This window comes from Entamoeba invadens, assembly GCF_000330505.1.
Source record: "Entamoeba invadens IP1 unplaced genomic scaffold scaff_1105074726103, whole genome shotgun sequence".
NCBI lineage: Eukaryota > Evosea > Mastigamoebida > Endamoebidae > Entamoeba > Entamoeba invadens.
The window spans coordinates 455,787-483,482 of NW_004443767.1; the positions used below are offsets into that span (position 1 = coordinate 455,787).

The 27,696-nt window shown below is 34.2% G+C and overlaps 15 protein-coding genes across 15 annotated transcripts; 7 read left to right on the forward strand and 8 right to left on the reverse strand.

Moving 5' to 3' along the window:
* Positions 1–684: 684 nt before the first annotated feature.
* Positions 685–1,440, forward strand: EIN_251100 (hypothetical protein; the record flags this gene model as incomplete). Its single annotated transcript, XM_004261689.1, has 2 exons — positions 685–987; positions 1,087–1,440. The coding sequence occupies 2 exons, from the start codon at positions 685–687 to the stop codon at positions 1,438–1,440; spliced, it is 657 nt and encodes a 218-aa protein (XP_004261737.1).
* Positions 1,441–1,636: 196 nt separating this feature from the next.
* EIN_251110 (ATP-dependent RNA helicase DBP8, putative) lies at positions 1,637–3,001 on the reverse strand (the record flags this gene model as incomplete). The annotated part of the gene is made up of 1 exon (XM_004261690.1): positions 1,637–3,001. The coding sequence occupies one exon, from the start codon at positions 2,999–3,001 to the stop codon at positions 1,637–1,639; it is 1,365 nt and encodes a 454-aa protein (XP_004261738.1).
* Positions 3,002–3,205: 204 nt separating this feature from the next.
* EIN_251120 (hypothetical protein) lies at positions 3,206–4,053 on the reverse strand (the record flags this gene model as incomplete). Its single annotated transcript, XM_004261691.1, has 3 exons — positions 3,206–3,625; positions 3,712–3,722; positions 3,873–4,053. The coding sequence occupies 3 exons, from the start codon at positions 4,051–4,053 to the stop codon at positions 3,206–3,208; spliced, it is 612 nt and encodes a 203-aa protein (XP_004261739.1).
* A 1,345-nt stretch (positions 4,054–5,398) lies between these two features.
* EIN_251130 (long-chain-fatty-acid--CoA ligase, putative) lies at positions 5,399–7,447 on the reverse strand (the record flags this gene model as incomplete). Its single annotated transcript, XM_004261692.1, has 1 exon — positions 5,399–7,447. The coding sequence occupies one exon, from the start codon at positions 7,445–7,447 to the stop codon at positions 5,399–5,401; it is 2,049 nt and encodes a 682-aa protein (XP_004261740.1).
* A 1,322-nt stretch (positions 7,448–8,769) lies between these two features.
* On the reverse strand, positions 8,770–9,315 carry EIN_251140 (hypothetical protein; the record flags this gene model as incomplete). The annotated part of the gene is made up of 1 exon (XM_004261693.1): positions 8,770–9,315. The coding sequence occupies one exon, from the start codon at positions 9,313–9,315 to the stop codon at positions 8,770–8,772; it is 546 nt and encodes a 181-aa protein (XP_004261741.1).
* Positions 9,316–9,728: 413 nt separating this feature from the next.
* EIN_251150 (hypothetical protein) lies at positions 9,729–10,434 on the reverse strand (the record flags this gene model as incomplete). The annotated part of the gene is made up of 2 exons (XM_004261694.1): positions 9,729–10,169; positions 10,252–10,434. The coding sequence occupies 2 exons, from the start codon at positions 10,432–10,434 to the stop codon at positions 9,729–9,731; spliced, it is 624 nt and encodes a 207-aa protein (XP_004261742.1).
* A 1,216-nt stretch (positions 10,435–11,650) lies between these two features.
* EIN_251160 (hypothetical protein) lies at positions 11,651–13,159 on the reverse strand (the record flags this gene model as incomplete). Its single annotated transcript, XM_004261695.1, has 1 exon — positions 11,651–13,159. The coding sequence occupies one exon, from the start codon at positions 13,157–13,159 to the stop codon at positions 11,651–11,653; it is 1,509 nt and encodes a 502-aa protein (XP_004261743.1).
* A 668-nt stretch (positions 13,160–13,827) lies between these two features.
* On the forward strand, positions 13,828–14,739 carry EIN_251170 (hypothetical protein; the record flags this gene model as incomplete). Its single annotated transcript, XM_004261696.1, has 1 exon — positions 13,828–14,739. One exon carries the CDS (start codon positions 13,828–13,830, stop codon positions 14,737–14,739), a length of 912 nt encoding a protein of 303 aa, XP_004261744.1.
* Positions 14,740–14,904: 165 nt separating this feature from the next.
* On the reverse strand, positions 14,905–16,578 carry EIN_251180 (hypothetical protein; the record flags this gene model as incomplete). The annotated part of the gene is made up of 1 exon (XM_004261697.1): positions 14,905–16,578. The coding sequence occupies one exon, from the start codon at positions 16,576–16,578 to the stop codon at positions 14,905–14,907; it is 1,674 nt and encodes a 557-aa protein (XP_004261745.1).
* Positions 16,579–16,918: 340 nt separating this feature from the next.
* Positions 16,919–17,236, reverse strand: EIN_251190 (hypothetical protein; the record flags this gene model as incomplete). The annotated part of the gene is made up of 1 exon (XM_004261698.1): positions 16,919–17,236. The coding sequence occupies one exon, from the start codon at positions 17,234–17,236 to the stop codon at positions 16,919–16,921; it is 318 nt and encodes a 105-aa protein (XP_004261746.1).
* Positions 17,237–18,333: 1,097 nt separating this feature from the next.
* Positions 18,334–18,885, forward strand: EIN_251200 (hypothetical protein; the record flags this gene model as incomplete). The annotated part of the gene is made up of 2 exons (XM_004261699.1): positions 18,334–18,472; positions 18,512–18,885. The coding sequence occupies 2 exons, from the start codon at positions 18,334–18,336 to the stop codon at positions 18,883–18,885; spliced, it is 513 nt and encodes a 170-aa protein (XP_004261747.1).
* A 610-nt stretch (positions 18,886–19,495) lies between these two features.
* On the forward strand, positions 19,496–21,421 carry EIN_251210 (calcium-dependent protein kinase, putative; the record flags this gene model as incomplete). Its single annotated transcript, XM_004261700.1, has 1 exon — positions 19,496–21,421. The coding sequence occupies one exon, from the start codon at positions 19,496–19,498 to the stop codon at positions 21,419–21,421; it is 1,926 nt and encodes a 641-aa protein (XP_004261748.1).
* A 588-nt stretch (positions 21,422–22,009) lies between these two features.
* Positions 22,010–24,649, forward strand: EIN_251220 (hypothetical protein; the record flags this gene model as incomplete). Its single annotated transcript, XM_004261701.1, has 1 exon — positions 22,010–24,649. The coding sequence occupies one exon, from the start codon at positions 22,010–22,012 to the stop codon at positions 24,647–24,649; it is 2,640 nt and encodes an 879-aa protein (XP_004261749.1).
* A 573-nt stretch (positions 24,650–25,222) lies between these two features.
* EIN_251230 (hypothetical protein) lies at positions 25,223–26,128 on the forward strand (the record flags this gene model as incomplete). Its single annotated transcript, XM_004261702.1, has 1 exon — positions 25,223–26,128. The coding sequence occupies one exon, from the start codon at positions 25,223–25,225 to the stop codon at positions 26,126–26,128; it is 906 nt and encodes a 301-aa protein (XP_004261750.1).
* A 163-nt stretch (positions 26,129–26,291) lies between these two features.
* EIN_251240 (hypothetical protein) lies at positions 26,292–27,686 on the forward strand (the record flags this gene model as incomplete). The annotated part of the gene is made up of 1 exon (XM_004261703.1): positions 26,292–27,686. One exon carries the CDS (start codon positions 26,292–26,294, stop codon positions 27,684–27,686), a length of 1,395 nt encoding a protein of 464 aa, XP_004261751.1.
* Positions 27,687–27,696: the final 10 nt, after the last annotated feature.

Sequence of the window (27,696 nt, forward strand, 5' to 3'; positions counted from 1 at the left end):
GACGGCTAAATTATGGTTCCAAAACGTTCTTCTTAACTCTTTTAAAAGACTTTTTATAATTCCTATTATTCAATACAATTAGTTGCAACAATGGCTCATTATCGGGAAACTGCCTTAATATATCAACACTTTTCTTATTTTAGTATCACCTCAGGCAAAACTCTTTCTTTTTATTGTACAATAACCACAAACTATATACAAAATAGTATTTTTGTTATTAATTAACCACTAACTCACCACGTCTTTTATCTTCGTTTTGTTTTGGTTTTAAGACGACAAAGTCGCTGTCTTTAAGATCTGTGACTTATTTTTTAAAATAGAGAAAGTGGTGAAAAATACAATTTGTTGTCCACAGAACAAGATTATCTAATAACAGTAGTTTTAAATAATAAAAAGAACAATATAAAAACCATTAAAAGAGTCAATTGACACCCCCATTTATAAAAGGCAAAAATATGTAGTTCTGTCATAATCGGCCGTTTATCACCAAAAGTGCATTTCAAAATAGGCGCCCTGTTTTTTTCCTATTTTCTTAAAAAAACACTCGCTTTGTTCCTAAGGAAAAAGTTTTTTTTTCTTTTCAAAAACGAAAAAACTCACAGCGCCAAAAAGCCTTTTTGCCGTTGTTCTAAAGAGGAAAAAAATCCCTCTTTTTAAAGGCCGTAACTCAAATTACAAACAACAATGTCGCGCGTCAAGCTGTCCGATGTGATCAATCAAGCTGTTGCTCCAGAAAACACTGGGTTCAACCAAAACAAGTTCAAAATCGTTTTAAAAGCCGTCGGGAAGTATACTCTAGGTGCAGAAGCACTTAAGAACCAACTTGCCTTGAAATTCAATGCATACGCTCACTTGAAACTCGGAGAAGTCGAGATGTATAACACACTTTGTTTAATGCAATACGTCGTGAAGAGGTCGGTCAAATTACAGAAGCAGCTCCACCTCAACGAATTTGTTGAGGTCTACAAGAAGGTACTTTTCTTGGTGGTTTGTATTTGTGATTCATTTGCCTCTCACTTATTAATAAATATACTAACATCTTTCTTATAAATATAGAAAATGTCATTTCTCGGTACTAATTAGCAGCCATTCAAGAAAATTACAGACAAAAATATCGTTGCCATCAAGGCAATTCAATTAGTGAAGGAGTGGAGCGAATTTTCGGAGATGTTTCCATACAACGACTTGCTCGAAGTCGTCGAGAAGAAACTTTCGGGGTGTGACTCTCGTGTGAATCATACTATCGACATCTCTCATAATAGCTTCGAAGACGTTCCTGTCGAGACGGAGAGAATGAGTCTTGACCAACCCAGGTCGGTCGACTTTTCTACCACACAACCAGTCATGAAATCAGAGAGCCCAACACTCTTTTCGTACGTCAAACAAGCTCTCCAAGAAGGGCAACTCGACGGTGGTCCTGTTGTGTTGTCTGCCATATGACTATACACCGATACTCACCGCATTGTAGTTCCAAAAAGTGATGCTTGTAACTCAGTTTGCTGTCCTCTTAACTGTTTAGATGCTTCTTCCGCCTTGCAATGTGCCGACACAAATGTGTAGATGCTGCGAACTAGTATTTAATCTAACAGTTGTTGCAGTTAGGTTACAACAGATCAATTAAACAAAACAATCAACTTTAGTTAAACCTCTTCTTGACTTCCTTATGCGCAGCCTGTTGTGATCCTTTGGTGTTTCGACCCATTTTTCGCTCGAAATTCACTTTCTTCATGATCTCGGAGTCTTTCAATGAGATGAATGCAATTTCTTTGGCGTTTGAGGTTTTTGTGAGTAGTTTCATAACGTCGGCTTCATTCACTTCGTATTTTTTCAGCGTGATGGTTAGTTGCGATTCGATTAAATGGACTCTATCAACATCATACTGATCGACTATAGATATACACCGCCCTTGTTTCCCCGCACGAGCTGTTCGCCCGGACCGATGAATGTAATCTTCTGCAGTCCATGGCATATCGTAATTGATGACTAAGGGTACATCTGGGATGTCCAACCCTCTCGACGCCAAATCAGTAGCAACAAGCACATCGGCTTCCCCACTTCTAAACTGCGCCAAATTACTTTCTCTGACATGTTGCGGTAATACTGAGTGCAACACCGCCACCTTAAATTCGAGTGATTTCAGCATTCTAAATATCGTCTCTGTGCGGGGGACGGACGAGCAAAAGATAATACACTTTTTGTTGTTTGCAACATACGCCAAATACGTGTGTTTGGCGTAAGCCGGGACAAACATGTACAATTGTTGGCACTTCTCTGGAAGCTTCTGTTGTATGCCCGCTCGTAATATAATGGGAGGGGGATCGATCTGAAGCGGCTCAATCTTTTTGAGGATAGTGTCTGTTGTCGCAGAGAACAGCCCAAAGGTCACATTCTTTGGCATCTTATTTTTGATGGTTATGATGTCGTTTAACATGCCAGAAGCTTCATCAAGAAGTCGATCGGCTTCGTCCAAAATAAAATACTTTGCGTCTGCAAAGCCGAATGGGAAGTTTCCCAATAACGAGACTAATTTACCCGGCGTGGACACAAGAACATGTGGACGGAGTTCGAGTAGTTTTAAAACCATATTATCGTCGACGCCTCCAACGACCTGAACAACTTTGATGTTAATTGACTCGCCAAAGACTCTGAATTGATCACATATCTGAATTGCTAATTCTCGTGTTGGTGTCAAAACAAGTGCAAATCCCGTGTACGGGTCTTCTGATAAGTGGTGAATAATCGGTAATGCAAATGCCGCTGTTTTACCACTGCCCGTCTCCGCGCCTCCAATAACATTTTTGTACTCCAGGAGGGGCGGAATACAAAGTTGTTGAATTTTCGTTGGGGTGATGATTTTGAAATTGTTGAGGGTTTTCAGCATAAATGGGTGTATGCCCAACCCATCAAAAGTCTCTAAATTTGTCACTTTCACCTTCTCTTCCTTTTTCTCAATCGCTTGCGTCTTAATTTCGATCTTCTTTGTGCTGCTGAATAACTTCATGAATGAAATGATTACATAAAAAATAAATAGGGTTACTTACCCTAACATCATTTCACTTCTTTCATTGTCTTTGCTATTTTTAAATGGTAAATAATATAATATATTTATAGTTGAATATAATTATAAATATAGTAACAGACAAATGGACACTCTATACTATAATTATTACAGTGCTTAACATTGCTATGTGATGATATTGTGCTCTTAGACTACAACACACTTTTTTCCTTTCTTGTGTTTTCCTTTGGTCGCTTTCTGGGCCGCCGCGGCGTTTTGGGTTGTGACGGAAATGATTGGCTTCTTCTTCATTTCTTTCACAACAGTCTCAAAGATGCGACGAATGTTGATGTTTTCTTTTGCAGAGACTTCCAAATAGGGAACACCCCATTTTTTTGCAAGGTCCTCCCCACACTCTTTTGGCACTTGTCTGTCACTCTCCAAGTCGCTTTTGTTTGCAACTAACACGATTGGGACATTCTGTTCTTCTGGCTCGAAGTCTAGTGTCCGATAAATTTGTTCATGTAACGTGGCGACTTCCTCGAACGACTTTTCGTCAATGATTGAATACACCAAAATGAATCCTGTTCCATCGCGCATGTTACAATCCCTCACCCCAGCATATTCCTACAGTTTAAAACGTTATTTCCAAAACATTTTAGTATAAGATCAATACCATTCTTGTTTTCTGTACACTCCAAAAGAACACAAACTTCTTGTCCCGCTGCTTGTTATTCAATTATTTTTAAATTGTAATCAAATTATCATTAAATTGTTGTGACCAAAGTTTTCAAGCAGGTTGGTTGTACTAAACAAAACTGTTAAAATTTGTGATCCTTTATATATATCTAATATGCTAAGTCTGAGAACAAACCAGTGTCAATTATGTTGAGGAAATATTTGGTATTATCCACTGTTATCTGCCCCTTGTATGAATCTTCTAATGTGGGGTCGTAACTCCCACTGAATCTATTATAACAAAACCTGATTGTTATCGAAGACTTTCCGACAGCTCCACTTCCAATGCAGCACACAATGTAGTCGACCGAGGTCATGTCAAAATCGGCTTATCAAGTTCGTGTTACAAATTTAGTAGTAATGCTTTTTTGATATTTTGGTATTTTTTGAGAAGTAAAAGAAATGCTGGTTTACTTTTGTATTTCTTTGACATGTTATTTATTCAAATTACTTTTTATTAATGTTAACTTTATATTGTAACTGTTTAATTCTATAATAATAAATAAAAAGCTAACTACCGTTTTATCAAATTATTAAATACAAAGTGTCGAGTGATTTACCTTTATCAAATATGCCTAATATATGGAATGATAAAATAATATTGTATTATCCCGTTTATATATAAATAAAACATGTAACGATAATTTAAGTTCAAAAATATGTAAAAATGGGAGAATGGTGTTTTTTTCTTTTACTTCCTTATAAATAATTTTTAGTTACGAATTTGAAGTTAGTGAAAGAAATTAAATTATAGTGTCTTTTAACTTTATCTGGTATCTTTTATACCATTAAATTTGTAATATTTCGGGAAGCCATCGCAAACATTTATTACAATTGTTTCGGGTTTTTTCACATATTACCTAATGCCTGATGTTTAAACAAAATTAAAGCTATTTTTTGTCCTTTAGATGGCGTAAAAAGACTGACTCTACTTTTATGTGTCAATAAATCATTTTAATTTCACTTTAACACTTTCACAACCCAAAACTTTTTTTAAGAAAAAAAAAAATAAGTAAAAAAGAAATTGTCCATTTTTTTTTATTCAAAAACCCCCTTCTAATTTAAACCGGCCATTAGTCAGTTTTATTTTACTTAAAACAATTAACAAATGAGAACTCAATTACCTAAGATTGATCAAAAATAATCTTTTTGGATGAAATTTCATATCACTTTATAATGTTTCAACATTTATTATAAAACCACTACATCATCAATCCACTAAATAACATACAATGTCAAATAGTCACACTAACAAATATAACGACAATATAAACATCATTCTCGTTATAATCAAATGACAATATACTTTTTAAATAAAAAACAACCAAAAATATCAAACCATCATTAGACCCCATTTTTCTTTCTAATGCTTTGCTCTTGTTTAACATAAATAAACTCATTATTGTTTATTTGTGTGACTATAAAATATACAATTCAAATTTGAGTTGATAAAAAAAATAAATAGAAATTAACAAAAATTTGTTTTGTGTATGAAGGCAAAAAAGGGGTTTAGGTAAAAGAAAAAAATAAAAACTTATTATTATTACCTTTCTGTTTTGAAAGTGTTAAATAAAAAAATATTCTCTTAGATTCTAATTTAGAACCATTACCACATTTTTTGTTCTTAACATAAGATAAAAAGATCAGAAGTTTAATATCAAATCAATTACGAGCATAGAGACTTTCAATGACAACTTGATACCTAGTAGATATACTCGACCTTTTAAGCTTAAGTGCTGCTGTAAGCATTTCGTTCTCTGGTGTCCACTCATCCGAGACCAATGCTATATGTTTGATCTTTTCTTTATTGCTCATCCCACCTTCGTTCTCCTCCATTATCTTCCGCACGCTTTTTGTCACGTCCATGTCCTTGCAAGCTTTTTCAAAGGTCTTTTGAGTTAATTCCTTGATAATATTCTTATTTGGCAACACCAAAGCAACTGTGAAGTCATGGAAAGCATCTGCAAAGACACAGATTGTATCTACAACTCGTGACGTGGAATAACAGGACTCAATAAGTTCCAAAGAGATATACTCGCCACAGGGTTGCTTCACTATATTCTTCTTTCTATCTATAATACATATATGATGGTCTTCAGTGATAAGTGCTATATCACCAGTGCACACCCATCCATCTTCTGTAAATCCTTGTTTAGTCTCTTCAGGTCTTTTGAAGTATCCTTTGGACACTGGTGGGCCTCTAATGAGTAATTCTCCTCTTGGAGGGTGTGATGAAGTCAAGTAATTTAACTCGGGGACGTCTCTCAGTTTTACTTCATAGTCTTGGAACAACAATCCAATAGTGGACGTAGTGCAGTCCTTTGGTGGCATACAACTTGAAGCACCGCACAATTCAGTCATCCCAAACCCTTGCATCACATCAGTCCAAGGCAGTATTGTCGTGAGAAAAACTTGCAATTCAACAGGGAGAGCAGAACCACCAACTACAATAGCCTTCAAACGACTACCAAATAAAGTCGTTTTGAGGGGTTTGAACACGACATGGTCAATCAAACTTACAAGTGGTTGAAACAAGTACGGCGTTTGTAAGTTGTAGTCAAAGCTCAGTTTCTTCTTCAATGACAGACTTGTAAAGAAGAGCCTTTGTTTCAACTTTGGTGCTTTCCCTACCGTCTCTAAAACAGCTTTTCGGACTCTATTGAAAACAGTGGGCACACCTATGATCAGAGTTGGCTGGAGAGCGACTATATCAGAGTCACATTCAATACATCCAACACTTAATAACGTGCGTGGATTGCCATATGCCAGAGTACCTGTATATGACATAATTGCAAACTCAATACACAACTCAAAGATGTGTGCTAGAGGTAAATACGCAATGAAGACTTCATCTGAGAAGTTCAATGAATCGAAAAATGGCTTGGCTAACAAGAGAATCTGCTTTTGACCAACTAAAACGCCTTTTGGATTCTTTGTTGTACCAGAAGTGTACATGATGAAGGCAACATCTTCACTGGATACACTTGGAGTGTTGACTTCGTCTTCGTCCGATTTGTTCAACTCTTCAAATGTGAAGCAGTTCTCCGTTGTTGTGTCAACTGAAATGACTTTTATCGTTTGGTCACTTGGAAGGACCTTGCTTAACTTAGTTATAGTCTCTGAAGAGACGATAAGCCCACAACATTCAGTTTCTTTGAGTGCTATTTTTACAGACTCTTCTCCTAATGTTGCATAAACAGTGACTAAGACTATCCCCTGTCTTGCACACGCAAGTGCAAAAGCCATCCATTCATATCGAGTCTCACAAAAGATCCCAATTTTGTCACCCTTTTTGAATCCCATTTTCCTCAGGCCCGATGATAATCTGCAAATCATGTGATAAAACTCTAATGAAGAAATCCACTTGTATTCACTCATCTTGTATTTAAAGAGCTCTTTGACAACTTCTTTACCATCGACAATTGATGTGATCTTGTTTACAGATACTTGCTTGATCAACTCTCTGTACCCAATAAATTCGCTCTTGTTTTTGTTTTGAAAACTTTTGACCAAGTCTGCTATAGTTTCATTACCTTGTGGGGTATAGTCTGTTAGTTTTTCAATACCTTTATATCCTCTCAGGACTCTTGTTTCACCTTCCTTGGCTTCTCCTATCCACTCCCCTTGTTTAGCTTTGTCATAGGACTTTGGTCGAAGGATGTAAAGAACTGCACATATGAGAATAACGGTAACGAGAGCGGCTGAGATCATTTGATTTTAGTGGAAAGTAGGTTTCTTTTTATTCAGGAAATTACTCGACAATACAGACGATCAAAATCATCAAAAATTTTGGACTTTTTTTGTTTTTTTTTACCTTTTAATTCAAATAACACTGAATATTTATAGTGGTGGTATCATTTTGAATTGTTTTGCTTTAATTAATGTAATCAAGTAGGAATAGTCAAAACAGTCAATTTTTTTCGATGAAAAAACGGACCAAAGCGGCTATCTTCTAATAATATTATACAATTCAATTTGATATAGAATAATTTGTAATATAATATATAGTTAGTGTTTGATACACGTCTAAAAATAGTAAACATCCTTTTGAGTTGTGGCATGGTCCCTTATTTTTGTCTTTGTTCTTTGTTTCCAAAAAAAATAAACTTAAATTGAGTTACAATTTTTTTGTTTTGATGAATTTCAAAAAATTAGAATTATATAAAATAACATTTTATTAATAATATTAGTATTAAAAATAGTATTAATACGGGTTTATTAATATAAACACTTAACTTCATTATTAGTATCATTTTTCAAACACTTTTGTCTTTTTCATTTGTATAAAAAAATAGTTAGTTTTCAATAGTAATTTAAATTATATTTGTTGAATTTTTAAACATTTTTTCGCATTTTTTTTACTTGAATAAAACGACAAGAGAGTTGATTACTGAAAAATGTACCATTGAAAAGTTATTTAGAAACTAATAAAAATGATGTGTATTTTGTTGTCAAAAACAAAAGAAAAATGAAAATGATCAAATGAATGATTTACACAGCCACTTGTTGTCTGTCAAAGTCTGTGAATGGCCTGTCTTTACACTTGTTTTTATGTTTTTATTTGTTGCACATCAAATTTACATAAACACTATTTTATCATTCATTTTGACTGTTTATTTTAATGTTTTTAGATTTAACAATTTGTTATTAATGATTTTAATAATTTTTTAAATCAAAAAGATAATTATATTTTATATGAATATAACAATTATTGCAATACTTTCCAAATTACCAAAATTATTTGTATTTTTTATCAATTTAAAAGTTTTTTTTATTTTCTATAAATTATATAATAATATATTTATTATATTATATTATACATAAAATATCAATATCTATTAAAAAAAGCAATAAAACAATTAATAATTAACTGTATTATATTCACAATTATAAAAAAATATTAAGATACGAATTATAAATTTTTAGTACATACAACGATACAATGAATTTGGTATTCCAAGAAAAACAAAAAACACTTGAATCGAAGGAGACAAGATGCCATCAAGCAAAGCACCGACAGACAAACACACAAATCACTTCCCTGTAAAAAACCCCTTCATAAACCTCAAAAACTTATTTTTAGGTGGAGGTTCGGGTTGAACGTGTTGTTGGCGTTGTTGTGGCTGTTGTTGATACATTTGTTCCTGTTGAATTTGAACGGGCGCCTGTATTGTTTGTGTTGGATCGACATACCTCTCACCCGAAAGGTATCTTGCAGGCGGCTGTTGTTGGCTTTGATGAGGCTTTGCCTCTTTGACTTCTCCCAATTTCTTTTTCATAACAACATGAAATAAAATTGAAGGATAAAACTCTTCAAGTTTCACTCGTTCATCTTTCAACGGGACTCTCTTTAGTGGATGAAGAATCTCAACGTCTTTCCTCTTCAAATGGTTCTCTTCTAAAAAGACAAACAAGTCTTTCACAGTACACGTCACTTCAAAGCGAGATTTGGTAGTCCCACCAGTCGGCATACGAAACGCAACGTTTACCATTTTTCTTTTATCATTTGGATCGATCTGTGTTAACATCTCTTCCTCTTCGACATTATCTATTTGTTCGTAGTCGTTCTGCTTACTCATTCACTTTTTTCAATTTTTCAATTTTTCTAGATTTTTTATTTTTTTATTGAATTTCATTGTTTCATTTACTATCTCATAATTATCTTAATTTAAATTAATTTGTTTTTTTAAAGATTTTGTTTAATTATAAATTATAATACTAAAATTTATAATAATTGAATAAATCCTTTTTTAATAAAAAAACTTTGTTTCAATTAATTTTATAAACAACAATTCTCTAAAAAGTATATTTTTATTATTAGTTCCAATTATACTTATTTATCCAATAAAAAAAATATTTTTTATCTAATCTGTAGAAACAAAAAGTTTTCAAAAAGGAGGTAATAAGTTGTTATTGAATTATATTTGTGTATTTTTAAGAAACTTTAGATTGTTCTGTTAAAAGTATTAAAGAAAACGCTAAAAAACAAAGTTTAAAACATTGTGCAATTTGTTTTTTTCTTATCCTTCTTCTTCTTGCCAGCATCGGCTTTATCGTCAGTAGCAACTGGTGCTGCAGCAACTGCGTTCTTTTTGATATCCTTCACAAGGGCCTGGAAAGTCTCGCTAATATTGATTTTATTCTTTGCAGAGGTTTCGAAGAAAAGAACTTTCCAGTCGTCCGCCAACTTTTGGGCCTCAGAAGTCTGGACCTGTCTCTCTGACTCCAAATCACACTTATTCCCACAAAGAGCAATAGAAACGTGTTCTGTTGCCATGTCCTTATCCAAAACTCTGTACAATTGCTCTCTGAATCCATTAGCCTCAAGGAATGAAGTTGTAGATGTAATGGAATAGACTATAACGTATCCATCACCCGATCTCATATATTGATCTCTCAGTGCAGAGTATTCTTCTTGACCAGCGGTGTCGAGCTATTTTGTCAATTCCTTGACTTGAAAACGTCCAAGATATATTGGAACAAGTATGAATAACTCAATAATAAATAAAACAAACAATATCAAGGGAAACCATCTCCCCATCAACCGAAATAGAAGTTCTGTATGAGTCTTCAATTGTTGGATCATAGATCTGGACAAAGTGGCCAGAAACTAACTGGACAGTGATAGCGGACTTCCCAACGGCTCCTCCGCCTAACATGACCAATCTGAATGCCGTAGTGTTGTTTGCTGCTGCCATAGTATTCAAGTGATTTGCTAGTTCTTTTGCCAGTTTTTATTTGGAATTTCCTTTCCTTTCCTTGAATTTCCTATTTTTTGTCCCCAAATGTCCCGTCGTTCCGCCTTTTTTGATCGAGATGAGATTCTTCTCAAACTTCACCTTTTTGGTGAAGTCTGGTGTTTGATATTGGTTGCTACCATTTTTCTCAAAACTTTAATCAATAATCGTTCCATGTTTTATAATATTTTTATTACTCGTATATAATTTCAATCCATTTTTGACGGGTATGTGTTTATAACGGACGTTTTCATTCATTTTTTTATTTTTGTGATATTATTATGAAATTTATTATTCGATTCAAAACAAATTGCCCGAAATGATAGTATATTTGGTCCTAATATATAGATGTTTTTTTATCTATTTTAGAAAATAAGTAACGTTCTTTGCTTTTTATCTTTTTTTCTAGTTTTTTCCCATGTTTTTAATTGTAATTTGTAATAATTAAACCATAATTTTACTATTTCCAATAATCGTATTATTGGAATAGGTCAATTTTTGATTATTAAAGCATTTATTTTTAGAAATCGTTTTTTTGTGTTTTCACCACTTAACTAGTTTTTTTTTACCATATATTTATATAAACTACATTATCATGATTAATAATTTATTTCTTATCATAAAAATAAGAATGTCGAACGTCGAAGAAAAATTGTTGAGAAAATTTATAATGAAACTTCACCCGCAAATCATAACCTCAAAATAATCAAAAGAGTAAATTAATCGTTTATAATTTTAAACAACTATAACTATAGTAAATTAATCACATGCAAGGCCAATTTAAAGGAAATGTTTTTTAAAAACCGAAAAACATTTTCAACACAAAAATTGTTATTCACATTACTTAGAATAATTGCTACAAGTTCTATAACAAGTTTACTCGGGCTGTTCCACGAGCAGCGACGAGTTCAGCAATTGAGAATCATCGAGTGGCATTGTTTGTAAATGCGCGGAGAAAAATTCGCACATTTGTTTATTTTCTTTGTAATTTCCTCCCGACGCGTAAGTCCCTAACACGTCAATGACTGCTCCTATCCGTGCGTGTGTTGCCAAGTCGATCATATCTCTTGTCTCTTCCTCGTTTTGTCCATTTCGCTTTCCCTTCTTCATGTCTTGCATTCGATTTATCTGTTGCTCTATCTTTCAGTGCAATTCCAATACGTTATAGTTGAGTGACTTACAATAACACTTTAATTAACAAACGGAAGTCTGGAACACAAGGAGGTGGCAAAGTGATTGATGCGTTCTTCTTCGCAATGTTGTTCCTCACAGACTTTAAGTCGGAGTAGATACCCCACTCTTCTTTTGTTAGTTTCTCCCACGTCTTTGCAAGTCTCCTCACTGCTTGGTGGTCAAATGAATCAACCAACGCGGTCAACGAATTGATGTTTTTCTTTCTAATGAGTCCAAGTGATAATTTAAAGAGTGTCTGAATACATTTGTACCTGTCTTCCACAGTCTTTTGTCGGACGATTTCATACACAAACCAGTGTGTTAATAAGTCGTGCCAAAAGATGTACCCATTGACTTTAGAAGTCACCTTTGTGTCATTATCCAAGTACACATAATAGTCGTGTGGGTTTAATTTCGTCAAAAAGTCGAATTCGACAAGCGCAAGTTGTTCCGGTATCATATTAAAACATCTCTCATCCATCACGGTGATCACATCAAATAACTCGTCTTTCTTCTCTTGATCAACAACAAGCCGTTTCTTGAACGTGACAATCCCTTTCGACGTAAACACCTCCTCCAAACATCGTTCTGCCTCGTCCAACGGTTCTCCCAAGAAACTTTCCTTCTGTGCCTGCTTTCTGCAAAACACAAGAAAGTTTCTTGATAACTCCAACAACGACGAATTAGTAAAGACGTCGTCACGTGTAGTGAACCACGCAGTGAATACTCTGATACAGTTTGAGCAGTACTTCTCTCGCTGTGGTTTATTGCCATCCAAAGTTTTTAAAAAGGACTCGACGAGTAAGAAGAGGATCTTCTCTGGTTCAAATTCGTGTGAATAAAAGAGGAGTTGTCTTGTATATTCTTTATTGTATATCAGCGGCAACAAATTAATGACATCAGGGAGTGTTCTGAGATACATGTCCTTCCCCATAAATTGTATTTGTGTGATATTAAGTAATCGGAATGAATCAAGTTCTTCTCTAAATACAGTGAAATTGAATACCTTCTCGAGCGTCGTTGTGATCGCGAGAATCTGTTTTAAGACGTCAGAAGGAAGTATGAAGTCAGTTTGTTGAGTGGTCGTGTGAGATAAATCTGTGCGCTCAGAAGCTGATAAAATCTCAGCGCGTGTATCAGGAGATGCCATTGAAGGACTCATTGGGAGTGAAAGAGGTGGAGCTTGAGGTTGTTGAGGTGATGTAGGTGAAAGCTCGGGGGTTAAACTCTTTTTGAGTGACTTTGAAGATTTTTTAAAAGAAAAGATTGTGAAACGGCGATGACTTTTGTCGACAGGTTGAGATTGTGATTGTGAGAGATGCGTGTGCTTGGACCCTTGTTTAGCTTGCTTTTCAAGTAATTTTTGTTGCCTTTTCTCATCTTTCTCTTTCTCTTTGCGTGCTTTTTCCTCTTCTTTGCGTTGCTTCTCTTCGTCTTTCTTCTGCTTCTTTTGCTCTTTCTTCTCTTTCGATGATAGCTTCTTGTCTAATGAGCCACTCTGCTCGCTTGACATTGACTTAATTCCGTCAGTTCAATCATCTCAAACACTTCATTTTGTCAATTTAATAATGATGATTTGGGAAGTTATAATTTTTTTACTAGTAATTTGGATCGTCAAAAACGATAGAGTACTAAAAGTGCTGTTTTCAATTGATTGCTTCTATCTTTTTGGAAGTTGGTAATAATAATAATTTTACTAATTTATCAACTATTAACAAATGGTACTATTGTTAAACGAATTCTATTAAATAAAATCTCACAAGTTTTTTTTTGAGATGATAAACTCATAATACTGGTTTATAAAATTAATAATATAAAATTTGTTTTATTTAAGAGTTATTCAAAGTGTCAAATAAAGGTTTATTGTCATTCTATTTATAAACAGTCAAAAAAATATCAGTCTATTTTTTCGTTTAGGTCACTATTTATAAAACACATTTCGATAGTTTATCTGTATTAAAAAAATTAATAATTATTTAATAATTTATTATTTAGAAATTTTATAAATATAATACTATAATATATAATAATAAGTAATACATTATATAACTAAGGATTAATAAAATAGTTATTATAATCATTTTATTTTTCAATTTACTATTTATAAATTATAATTATGTTAATAAAATATCATTTTTCAAAAGAACTTTAAAACCTCCAATTACAAACATTGACGCAGCGATGTCACGCCATGTAAGCATTCCAATTAACACCCTCACTGCTGTTAATACTTTAAAATGGTCTGTCGGCCGATTAATCGATATGGTAGATTTGAACATTTCCTCTCGTGATTTTTCAATCGTCCAAGAGTATTGTAAGGCGGACACCAAATTTTGTCAAGTCGTTTTTGAGTTCTTGATGTCAAAACTTTCGATCACACAAACGCGTTCTTATTTCCAATTAATTTTTTTTCTTTTCGAAAAAAGCAAGACTATCAAACAACTTGTGGCGCCACGTATTCATGACATTTTTGCACGTGCCATGCAGGTGGATTGCGTGAGACTTTGGTCAATCACTGCGTTGTCGGATCTTGATGATAAATATGGAGACCTCTTTCCGACAATACGATCTGAAGCGACAAATCGGAAATTTGAGAAGGTCAAGATTGAGAGTGAACAACACGAACTTTTTGTGAAACAACAAAACGAAAAAGAGTATCAAAATGTTCTGTTAATATACGAAGATTGGATAGAAAAAACAAAGATTTTGAGTCGAAAATTTGAAAGTGTTTTGGAAAACATAGTTGTCAATTTTTTAAATTCGGAACGAGAGGAGTTGTCACAAGACGAAAAAAATCGAAGTGATGGACTTGAAGTGAACGTTTGTTCAACGTCATATGGTGTTTTTCAGAAGTATAAAAATAACTATACGAAACGAGTTGAGATTGAAATGAGAGAGGTGTTGGAACGAGCAGATTTATTAAGGGGGATTGTATGGAAAGGCTATGTTGCAGTAGTTCTTGTGCAGTGTGGCATTAATGATATGAGTGAAGAGGAACTTCAGCGATACAAAACAACACATAGCATTATAATCGATATCATAGATAACTTAGACGATATATTGTATAAAGGACGAGAACTTAAATTGATTTGAATTGGATTATAATTACTTAGTACAAAATAATCGGTTGAATGTTCCCAATGATGAGTAAGAGTCTGAATTAGCATTTAATTATGCATACAGGTACTACACTATGTGATGATACACTTGATTTCTGAGGGAAGTTATAATTATAATAACATAACTATAATATTAAATTTAATTTACAATGGGAAGTATCCCCTTGTTTTGTCTCTGGAAGTTGTCGAAGGGGAAGTCCGAGTGGTACGATTTGACTGTTTGAAAGGGGAAGTCCGAGAAGTGTATAGTGGAAAATGATGTGATTAAAGAGTTGACGGATCCCAAAATGAGGGTGACTGACTTGCAGGAATGAATTTGGAGTGTGTCGAGATCACAATCTTCTAAGTCAATTTTAGAGTTGTGATTGTGAAATCTCACTAAAGTCAAAAAGTGAGTGGTTTTGGGAAGAGTAAGTAATTCACATTCTACGTTTTGAAGTGTCACACTTTCTAATGTTTTTATCGGATGGAACTGCAAAAAGTCAACTTTGACGTTTTCAATCTGTAAATGTTTCAAAGTGGTGTGGCACTCTAAATCATGAGATGAAAAATTATGGAAGTTTTTGACAACTAGATCTGTAAATTTTGCGGTTTTTAGAGAGGGGAGTTGAGTGTCAGAAATGATCTCTTTTAAGGAAGGAACATTTACGGACTTTAATTGAGAATTGATTAAACTCAAAGATTCAACAACTGAATTTTTTTGAACGTCGATGTTTTTGTTTTTGACAAGAATCGTTTTGGTTTTGATAGAAACTTTTTCGAATTTTGGTGATTTCGTTTTTTTCTTTTCATCAATCACGACAATCCCGGGATGATGAGATTGATACAATGAGAAGTCGGTGTCAGAACGAATGGCATTGAAAGGCGAGTTTTTCAAAGGACATAAATGTTGTGGGAAATCAATTTCTATGGAATTTTGATTGCAAACAACTTGCTCTAAAAAATCTAGAGACGACAAATTAACTCTTGTTTTTGAGTTGTCTGAATTGTACAAAAAGACACTGACAGGAAACATTTGTTTCAACAAAACATCAAACCCATGTTGACTCACATCAAAAAGAACCCACCGCCGTTCAAAAGGAATAAGTGTCACTGTTGTGTCGCAAAAACAGTCACAGGAAACAACCACTTCACGTTTGGGAATAACATTCTTCTCATCGTTTTGATGGATCTCTTTCTTAATAACATTTAATTGTGAAAGAAGCTCTTTGTAATACATATCGCCTCCCAACACCTGCAATATGATCTTTTCAAACCTCTCGTACTGCTTGAGCTTTTCCAAAAACTGGAAATCGGCGCTATTTGGAGAAAACTTAATGCGTAGGAGTTTCAACTTTTGACCAACGTCAGAAAAGCAGTTTTCCCAGCAAGACACATTTTGAAACTCAATACGACAAACCCTCAGAAATTTACACCTCGAGACGTCAAAGCATTCCTCTCTTACAAAAACATTCAGCTCGACAATTTTATTTAAGACCCAAAAGCAGCTTGAAAACTGGTCTGAAAATGAGTCTGTTAAAAAGATGTTGTCATATTTCTCCAGAATGTTTTTGCAGGAGGATAAAAGTCTTCCAGAGACTCTGACCGTTTGAAGATTCTGATACAATTCGACCTCTTTTTTAAATTCCTCTGCCTTTTTGAACTGGTCAAACGGATCGTTTGCCTTTTGTCTACTCAGTGCAAATGGGTTTACTTTCATAAACAAAACAACCTCGCCACACTTTTTCGATACCATTGTTAATTTTTGGATCGTTTTGAATGATGGCGTGTATCGGACAACAATAGAAATGAAAAAATTTTGCAATGTTGACATAAAAACAATTAATCAAATTTTGAGATGTTTGTAATATTAAATACTTGAAATTATTAATATCAATATTATATCATATAGTAATTATTAATAAGCAAAAATATAATATAATTTATAATACAAATGGTATTTATTGTTTTAGTATAATTATAATTAAATCTGTAATTATTGAAAATAGTTTACATATAATATAAATAAATTAAATATCAAATATACTATTAAATTAAAATCTAATTACTTTATAACTATTAAAATTACTATAATTCTAAAAGTTATTAAATACAAAAAAATTATACAGTGTTAAAAAACAACCAAAAACATTTAAGGAATGAATATAAACAAATTAGTTTGACCCATAAATGCACTTGACTGGCATTGTATCAAAATGAGTACTTTCAATAACAGAACCGAGTTTCGTGAAACTGTCGAGACTCTTTCTGGCGACATTTTTAAGTTTCTCCATTGACGGATTCTTTTTAATTTTGCCTTTATCAATTGGAATAGCTTCTTCCTTTTGTGTTTTATCCAACAAACTCTGGTCATCCAGTTTCAAGTCTACTTCATCATCCAGCACAACAACATCCTGCAATTTAGAGTGTTTAAGTGGTTGTGGTGTTTCACGTTGTGGTTCTGGTGGTAATTTACATACGTCGTTTCCCATTCTTTTGTTCTGATTATGGATTAAATGGATTGGTGTCTTTTTATTTCAACTTTTGATTTTTCTATCCAAAGAATGGAAATGTCCATATTCAATTCGTAAAACATCGGGGGTTTGTATTATTTGTAAACTTCTATTCTTGTCTTGTGTTTCTAATTCACCCGTTTTACTAGGAAATTCAACGCCAAAAAACAATTTTATATCATTTGTAAATGTCCCGAAAGTGTGGTACATTTGTTGCTACAATATCGTTATAATCATTTTTTGAAACATTTTTTATTTAAATTTGATGATGGTTTTGGACGTTTTTAAGATATTTTTTCGGGAATTGAAGTTCTGGTGAATCAGGGCAGAAGATAATGGACATAAAAGTACATTTTATGGCATTTTTTTTTTCGTTTTTGGCTTTTTAAAATCAACAAATTGAACCTAAAAAAATAAAGTGAAAACTAGTAATTTTCAAATGTTATAACCAATTCTATATTGATAATAATTTTATTATAATTGTTAATATATTGATTAATATTTATACTATAATTTTGTTATACGAATAATCCCATTTTAGAAAATAGAATATTGAAAAAATGATACAATTTTAAAATTCATTTGATTATTTTGTTAATACAAAAATTGTATCAATAATAATTCACTATACCATTTCAGATCCAGTATTAATAAATGTTATTCAAATACCTTCAGTGAAACTATAAAATAAAAATGTTTCAACTTCTGTATAAAAAAACAAAAGATGCCGACTTACTAACTTTTGAGTGAATCAATACTCCCAATCTCATCTCAAATTTTTTGTTTCGTTATAAAAAAATAAGTTGAACTTTCTTTCACAAAAGACCGACTTTAATATTAAACACAACCTTCATGAATTTAAATAATGCAATAACTATTATCTTGAAAAACATAAAGCTTGGCCATATGTATTTTTGAGTTTTCAGCGTGATTATATAGTGTGATGGTGCCTTTTTCATTGGGTTGAACAATTTAACATTGTCAAATTACCACAATCCTTTCATTTTTTGATATATTAAATAATTGGTAAAATTAACTATAATCCGTTTTTTGAAAAAAAAGAACAACAAAATGAGATGTCGAAACGGAATGACGGAACAAATAAGCGTAGTTTAGAGAATCAAGAATCACCCGATTTTACGACGGATGACATGATAAAGGAAACCTACAAAATTATTCTCACAATGCGAAAACAAAAAGAGAAGATGCGCGAAAGTTTGTTGTCACTTTAACTATTCCTGAAGTTACAAAAAGGAAAGGAGGACGAATTATCGGGACTGTTCGGGCTGCTCGAGGGTGGGTTGCACCCACCCAACAGCCCATTGTCTTTGGAAAGTAAATACAGAGAGGTGATGAAAGAATGTCAAGAGGTACAAAAGAAGAACGCGTCGTTGGTGGCGCAAACCGAATTTTTAAGGGCACAGATACAAATTTCAAAACAAGTTATTGACAGCATGCATTCTGTACATAATCTGAACAACACTATCGAAGATCAAACGTTTCAAATTTTCTCATTGGAAAATAAATTACTGAAAGAACAAACTAAGAAATTGGTCGCACAAAAAAAGGCTTCAATGTGTAAAAAGCTCGAACACCCGAAGAACAGAGAAGTTGTTGTGATCGAATAAAACCCTATTAGTACCAGTAATTTGTTCAATTCTGATTGATTATTTTATCGCTTTTATAATTAGTATTTCATGATGATATTATTTAAAACAGTTTTTAGTTTCGAAATTACTTGAACTAATTAAAAACTTTTGGTTAATCATATAATTAATAAACTATTTTTACATTCTGAAACAAACTCGAATCCACGATACAAAAAGTAGGCAAAAATGTAATATCATTTTTGCCATTTTACATGTGAAAATAAGACTAAACTTAGCAAAAGCATTAAATAGTAAGCACATTATCATTGCGAAGTAAAAACTTTATAATTTTCAACACCACTCCAACAGAAAATGAAGTGTTTTAAAATGGGACTTTAGAAACGGTTTGTTTAGTAAATACAAGATAACGAAGCATTTCTTATTTTTAGCTGAAAATATAATAATTAAACAAATTGACAACAGTAAATAACATTTCTAATAAAATATAAAAAGTTATATTAAAATTTATTATTTGATAGTAACCAGAAATAGCAAGTAAATGTTAACACCACCAAAAAGATGAAAAAGGTAAATAAAAACCAGTTTGGAACTACGACAGAACTAGTTACTATAAAAATTCCTATATTAGATGCACAGGCGCCAAGTGACTCCAGAGTATAAAGTAGAATCAAACTTCACAAGGTTCAAGCATCTTATAGACAATGGGTGGACTGTGGATCACAAGAACGCAAAGAGAATCTGTATAACCATCCCAGACTCTGTCGGCTTTTTGAAACTTATGGAAGTCAACAAGACGGATGATATGAAAATGAAGGAAATTGAACAAACAGCGTCACAAATAGCATCGTTGATGAAGAGTCAAACCTCACTGAAACTGACCAAAAAGAAAGTTGTGTTGGAGCAAACGAAGGTGCAGAACTCAAAGCCCGTTTGGAGACCAATTAAAAGAGGAAAGACTCTTGAAGACCTTGAATTGGATAAACACAAAATATCGAAAAACAAATTACTCTCAAGGTCTTTTGTCACGTTGTCTGCTGCTGACAGAGAACAACTGAAAAACTTAAAAGGAGAGGAAAGAACAAAACAGTTGCTTTCTTTTGGAAAAGATAAACCAAAGTCTCCACGAGCAAAATCCCCACGCACTGCTCAAAGTGATGATTTGGAAAAATTGAAAGCAAAATGTGACAAAGCACAACTCCATGAAATTGGCTCTCCAATAGTCGAACCACAAAAAGATGAAAAATTACAAGTCGAAAAACACGAAGAAAAAATGGAAGTCAAAAAAGAGGAGAAAAGTCCAGTAACTCCACCGAAGAAGAAGTCGACCAAAAAGACCAAAAAGGAGAAAAATTTTAAATTAAGCACTTTACTTAATTCAAATTTTAGTTCACGACACACCTCTGATTTAGTCTCAGAGCAACAAGAAGAGAAGCCAAACAATGTAGTCGAACCAACACAACAACAAAAGAAAGATGTTCAACTCATTAAAGAAGTTAAATTCGAAGTACCCAAATCACCGGAACACTTGGGTTCTCCACGATCACCAAAGTTATCTCCATCCCCGGAGTTTGATGACTCTGATGAAATTGTCATCAAAAATTCGGACTCAGAAAGCGCAGAAAAGGTACCAGTTGATCGTCCCGAAACTCCAACAATAGATAAAAAGGATGCCATACATATTGAGAACCCATTTGTGTATGCACGCCCGTGTAATATAGAAGAGGTGTATGACATGAAAGAGATGGTAGGCCGTGGTGGCTTTTCTGTGGTTCATCGAGTTGTCAATCGTGAGAGTGGACAAGAAGAAGCCTTAAAGGTGATTGAAAAGGATTTGATAGACGACAGAGTCCGCGAGGCTTTAGAGCGGGAAATTGGGATCACAAGAAATTTGAAGCACGAGAACGTTGTTCAAGTATTTGATGTTTTAGAGGACGAAGAGTACATCTACGTTGCAATGGAATATATCACCGCGGGGAGTTTGTTTGCGCGAATAATGAAGAAGCCATTAAGTGAACAAGAGGGGCAGTGGGTAGGGTATCAACTTGCAAGAACTCTCTATTATTTACACTCAAATGGGATATGCCACAGAGATGTGAAGCCTGAAAACATATTAATATCAGACGAGAAGGAACTTAATATCAAATTAATCGACTTTGGATTGGCGAAGAACTTCAGAGATGAAGGACTGAATACCCCTTGCGGGACTGCGTTGTATGCTGCTCCAGAGATCTTAATGAAGAAAGAAAGTTACACGTGTGGAGTTGATATTTGGTGTGTTGGTATTTCCGTGTTTGTGGCGATGTGTGGGTATCAACCTTTCGATGGCGATAATTTGGAGGAGAACTTGCAACAAATGAGAATTGGAGATGTTAACTTCGATGAAGACGAGTGGGGGGTGATCTCAGTGGTGTGTAAAAACTTCATTTTGGGGTGCTTGAAAATGAACTGCGAGAAAAGATTAACTGCCGAGACTATGTTGATCCACCCATGGCTCTATGGCCCTACAGTGTATGTAAACCCGTACTTCCAAAAGCTCCTCGCATCGTTTGTGTAATTTTTAGAGTGTGTTTGGTGTCTTGTTATTTGCGATGTATTTTTCTAAACATATTGGTCAAGAGAAACATTTAATCAAGAAGAAAAATGAATTTTAGGTCCGATATAATTTAACGATTTGAAATTAAAAATGAAAAATGCTATAAAGAATAATTACATATAGTATTTTTTGTTAATCCAATGAATTCTATAATTCTATTATAAATTATAATAAATTTACAATAAAAGCATTTCTTTTATTATTTTTGTTTGAAAAGTTAAAAAACAGAAAAGAAAAATTTAGTCGGTAGTTTTTTAAATATCCTGTTGTGCCATATAAATAAGTGGATTACAAAATAAAGAAAAATTATGTCAAAGAAAAAGAGTAAGAAAAATCACATGAAAAGAAAAAGACAGTGAAAAATCTTTTATTCGAGAAATAATTTAAGTGAATATTTTTACAAGAAAAGTTGAGAAAAGATTTTTTTAATTTAAAAAAAGGTGAAGGGGAATTTTTTCCATTAGAAAATTTTCTGATGAAAAAGCTCTGCATTTCTGTTTTAAAAGGAGTTGTCTATTTAAATCGCTCGAAAAACTCTGAAGACATATCATGAAAGCTATTTGCCTTTTCTTATTACTGCAAATACTCAATGCACAATTCACATGCACTGAACCAATTGAAATTGACCCATATACCAAAGACTACGACTCAGGAACTTTTACATTAAATGTTGGAAACTCGAAATGGAATTGTAATGGAACTGAAATCACACAAGGCAGTTACGTATTTGCTTTTACACCAGCTCACAAAGCTGAGTTTGTTATAAGCACTTGCTATCCTGAAACTTTAATATCACCAAGAATCATTGTTGGTACAATGTGCGGTAATGATGTTCTACAACAATGTGTCAATGCTGAAGATGCCACTTTGGAGGCATGTGAAGGACATAGATCAAGAATTAAATTCACAGCAACAGAGAAACAGAAATATTATATCATGGTCACAGGAACAACCGCTATAGAAAATGGCCAATTTAGAATGGTGGTTTCCAAAACTGTCGATTACAATAACGTCTATTGTAACAACGCAGTTGGAATTGAAGTTCCAAGTACTCAAACTTTTACTACAACTGCTGATGCTTCATTTGATTCATATCAGAACACCAGAGGGTACTGGTTCACTTTCACTGCAGAGCAAGAAAAGATCTACATAAACACATGCAACAAGTTCACAACAGTTGCCGCTGCTTTGTATCTTTTTGAAGCAGATAAAATGAATTACACAGATACAAGATGCCGATACGACACTGCTATTATCTCTGATAAATATGGGTGTGGTAACAGTGGAAGACTTGCCAAGACCATTGTAGTTGGAACGAAATACATGTTGTATGTTACTTCATCTGATGACACTGAGACATCACCAAACGTTGGATCCATCCAATTATACATATCATACGAAGCAGATGCATCTACATGTGAAAAGGCATATGCGATTACTTCAGTTCCAGTCACTGTTACAGTCTCTTTGAAAAATATGGACAAGACCACTACTTCATGCAAAACAGAGAATTATGGATTTTATGCAACAATTAAAGGAGATGGAGAAAGATATGCAATCCATACTTGTGCAACTTCTGGTGGAATGGATTCAAGCGTTGAACTCTTTGATGGAAGTTGTGATGCCTGTGATACCACTGACAGAAAAGCATGTGGATCAGGGAAGTACTATATCAAAACATTAGAAATAGGTAAGGTGTACTATATAAGAGCATCTTCAACTACTAATATTAATCCTATCACTTTGACCATATCAAAAGTCGGAGACACTGATAACTATCAGTGCTCTGCTGCCAAAGAAATCTCTGTTATGAACAAAGGAGACAAATTCTCAAAACAATTAATTGGAGCAACACATCTCACATCAGAGAGTGGATGTATGATGGCATCCAACAAACAAGGAGCATGGTACAAATTGACTGGAATTAAAGACAATGTCGAGGTCGTTGTCAGTGTATTACCAGGCAACACACAATACTACAACACATACATTGAGATTAACGACGATTGTTCCTCTCCGTCACTCTGTTCTGAATTTAGTAACACTGCTCAATTCACTTTGAATAAAGGAAAGACTATAAACATCTTTGCCACAGCTCCTTTGGCGAATCAAGCAAGTGTTTCAGAAGCTTTGCCGGCCTTTGGTGAATTTATGTTATTCATTGGATATGGAATGGAAAAGAATGGAAAGACTATCGAAGATAGAATCGAGGTGTCTCTCCCATACACTGGTATTGCTTTATTGGGCAATTCTTACCACAATTGGCCATGTTGGCAAGTTAGATACACTGTTGGTCTCTACTATGGATTCAAGATTGAAGCGGGTAAGTCATATGCAATTAACACATGTGGTGACGAGACTACAAATTTGGTTGTTCCAGATGTCTCTGGTGATTACACGGCTCCTGATTGGAAGTGTTTGTTAGAGTCAAATTTTGTTCCAACATGTGGAAATGGTGGATATGTCAAAGTGAATGTACCATCAGTATTAAAAGATATGAATGGATTGGTCTCCATTCACTCTTCATATGAAGAACATGCCAAAGAAGTTGCAAGAGTCAATATTTATGAAGAAAACGCCATTCAACCCAATGCAGAATGTACTTCGGCTGAGGCAGTTTCTGTTCCATCCACTAAGTATTTCAACACAATGTACTCTTATTCATCACGTAGAGTATGTGGAGAGACTATTGATGGTATTAAAGGTGTTTGGTATACTGTCACTGCTACAAAGGATAAAAAGCTATCAATTAATACCGACGACATCACTTCTTTTGTCTCCCATATAGGTGTCTACAAGTCATGCCAAACGAAGCTTCATGAGTCATTGCCATCGGAATGTTTAGCTTATGGAGATCACAAAGATCTTCCCATTGGTGAAAGGGGGACATCAGTTGAGTATGATATGAAGAGTGGTGAGACTATTTATGTCTTTGTTGGTGCTTATAAGAACACAGAAGATGGACTTGGAAGAATATCATTCAAATGGTTTGGAGAAGAAGAAAATGATGACGATGATGTATCTTCTGAAAGCAAAAGTGTTGAACCAAAAGATGATGGACTTTCTGGTGGAGAAATCTTTGGTATTGTTTTTGGAGTTATTATGATTATTGTTGTGATCGCTGCTATTGTTGGTGTTATAATGTTCTTTGTTATTAGAAGCAAGAAAACCCAGTATGGCGGATTTTAATTGAAGTATTAACAATTCTTTTAATTTTAATTAACGAATTTATTTTTGATTTTTTATCTTAATCAACGTTCAAAATTATATTAAGTAATGTGTTTTTTTAACATTTATTATTAACGATTATTACAAATTATTATGACGTTAATTACAAAATGTGTTAAATTAATTAATATGTTAAATAAGTGTATAAAAACTTATTTATGTCAAAATTCAAAAACTTTTTAACTTGTTCCTCTCATTCAAACCTTTTTACAAAAGTGTATTGATTATTTTTTCCATAAAAAAACTGAATATTATATCGGAGAAAACAATTGTTATGCTCACCAAAATAACAGAATCATTCAAATAAAAGTCAATTAATACATCCGGTAAAAAAAGTTAATAAAAGCAAAAAAGCGTTTTTGTCAATCCCAAACAAAACTAAATGTTTGGTTTTAATATTAATTTATGATTAAGACAAAGATTCCAAAACTACAAACCAAAGTTAAAGTGGAGCTAAAAGTGGTGTTAACATTTTCAATGAACCTGTAGATTGACAGTGTGATCGAAATTGTGAGTGAAAAAAATCAAAAACAGATGAAGGTGCAACGGATCAGAGTACTTCTATTAAAATCACACCCGGGCTCGTACCACGTCATGGGGGTCTTAGGTCGCTATTCACAAAAAGTGTCTGTCTCGATTAACACAACACAAATCATCACATACGACCTTCTCAAAAAAATCGGACCGGACGTTCTCTTCCTTTCAGATACGGCAGGAACTCCAGTACAACTTACAGTCGATGAAATTGACGCGATTAAACGGTATGTCTCGAACAACGTTGGCAAAGGTATAATAGCAACGTACGCGGCCTTTTGGTACGAAGAGTCTTACAAAGGCGATAAAGTGATCTTCAATAACAGCGCACTTTTGGAGTTATTTGGGCTTAAACAGAATGCACAGTTTCGACCGAAAGCGTCACAAGTCACACTAAAAAGTATTTCTATTGAAGGAGAATGGGTTATTGGAGGGAAAAATAAACTGGTAGGTGGGTACGAGTCTGTGCAAGTACCTACAACTTCTTGGGAAAATATACTCGGTGGGGCAACAGTGATTGCAATCGACGAGAAGACGGGCGGGTGCGTGACTTCGTACCACGAAGAGTTCTATACGGCAATGTACATAAACATGATGCCAGAGTATTCTTTTGGAAACACTATGGGCGACCCTTTCTTAATAGTCAATATGATCGAAAACGTTTATAAAAGTGCACGACACTCGTTGCAATCGCTTTGTTATTTGTCGCTGAAATCAGCACACACGGTGAAACACCTTTTACAACAACAAGTTGTTATGAAACAACTCTCTCCAGCAGCACTCAAAACGTTTGCAGAGTATGCGACGTCGAGATTTAAGATGTCAAAGAAGAACAAAGTGTTTCTAAGAACTCTTGGGATCACCGAATTAACAAAACCACAGAAGAAGTGTATCGGTTCATTGTAACACAGTAACGTGCCACTGGTACAGAGTTCCCATCTATTTATTTCTATAATGTATAGTTAATATTTGTTTTATGGTTTAGTATATCGATTCACAGATTTAGACCAACCAAAGTGATGTTTCCTCTTTTTAAAATTAAAAAAGAGGTAACTATGAACTCCTTTTTATGTTTGGAGTTATTGTGGGCTTAGGCGTGGGACTTGTTCCCGCTCTACTAATTTATTTTGCTGTGCGTACGAAGTACGTCTTACAACTCATTCAACAAAAATTCGATGAATCAAAAAAGAACATCGACGCAAATAGAGAAGACAACTACATCTCTTCCGAAGAGTACATTTTCATCAAAAGAACACAAAACCCGAAGTATAACACTTTGATTATCACTGGAGACTCCGAGGAAACAAACAAAGACAAGAAAGATGTTAAAAAAGAGACAAAAAGTGTTGTGTCGTTGAGTGACAAAGGGATTTTGATACAAGTTGAGACAGAAGAGTATTACGTATTGTATACAGATATCACAAGCGCGACAGTACCAGGTACTTTTCTAAGATATCTTCCCGGTGATGGTCTTAGGATAACAGCAGTCACACAAATCTTCCCATCATATTATGAAGTCGAAATGCACTTTGAGACGGGCATTGCACTCGAACGTTTCTACCTCAGTTTGATTCAAAACATCTCGGAGACAACTTCAAGTGCTTCCGTGTCATTAAACTGTTTGAAAGACACGGACGGCTTGTCTGATATCGACAAGGCCAAGCGCGTCAAGTGTTATGCAAAGCACTTCTCGTTAGTGTTGGACAACATCACATTATTGAAAGGAGGAGAGTCATTGGGGTGGTTCTATGGTGCGAACTATTTGGCGCACAGAGTCTTCTTCACGTTTTATAATAACAACGTCTTCCTTAATTTGATCAAGAAGGTCATCCAGACCAAAATTAACAAGAACCCCCTCCCTTCTTTCGTTGAGAAGTTTGAGTGTAGTGAATTTCAGATGGGACCGTTCCTTCCCGTGTTCAATGATCCCGAAGTCCGCACAACAAATTCTCCAGATAAGACCTTTGTTGATGCAACAATACATTATTTGGACGGTTTCACTATTAAATTCAACGTGAAGTTGAAATTGTTATTTGGAACTATTACAGTCACCGCTATAGCTAAGTTGGAAAAATTGGACGCACTCGTCAGATTAATGTTTCAAAGCATCCCAACTAACATCGTCTGGTTTGCGTTCACAACAGAACCTCAAATGGAAATCAAAATTGAGATCCCAAGTTTACAGTCCAGGGCGGTGCCAGACGTTGTCCAAAAGAAAGCAGAGAGCTTTATAATGCTATTCGTACGAAAGGAAATCCTTGGGAGCTTTGTGTTGCCTAATATGAAGCCAGTAGAAATACCAGACCCTTCTAAAGACATGGAAACACAAATCAATAACTCACTCGAAAAGTTCAAATATGAATCCCCTACTGCTTTGGCAGACTACTCGAGACACAAAAAGTTCTTTAAAAAGGCAGAAGAGACAATGGAATTTCAGAAAAGATTTGTGAAGCTCAACAACTGATGTGGGTGAT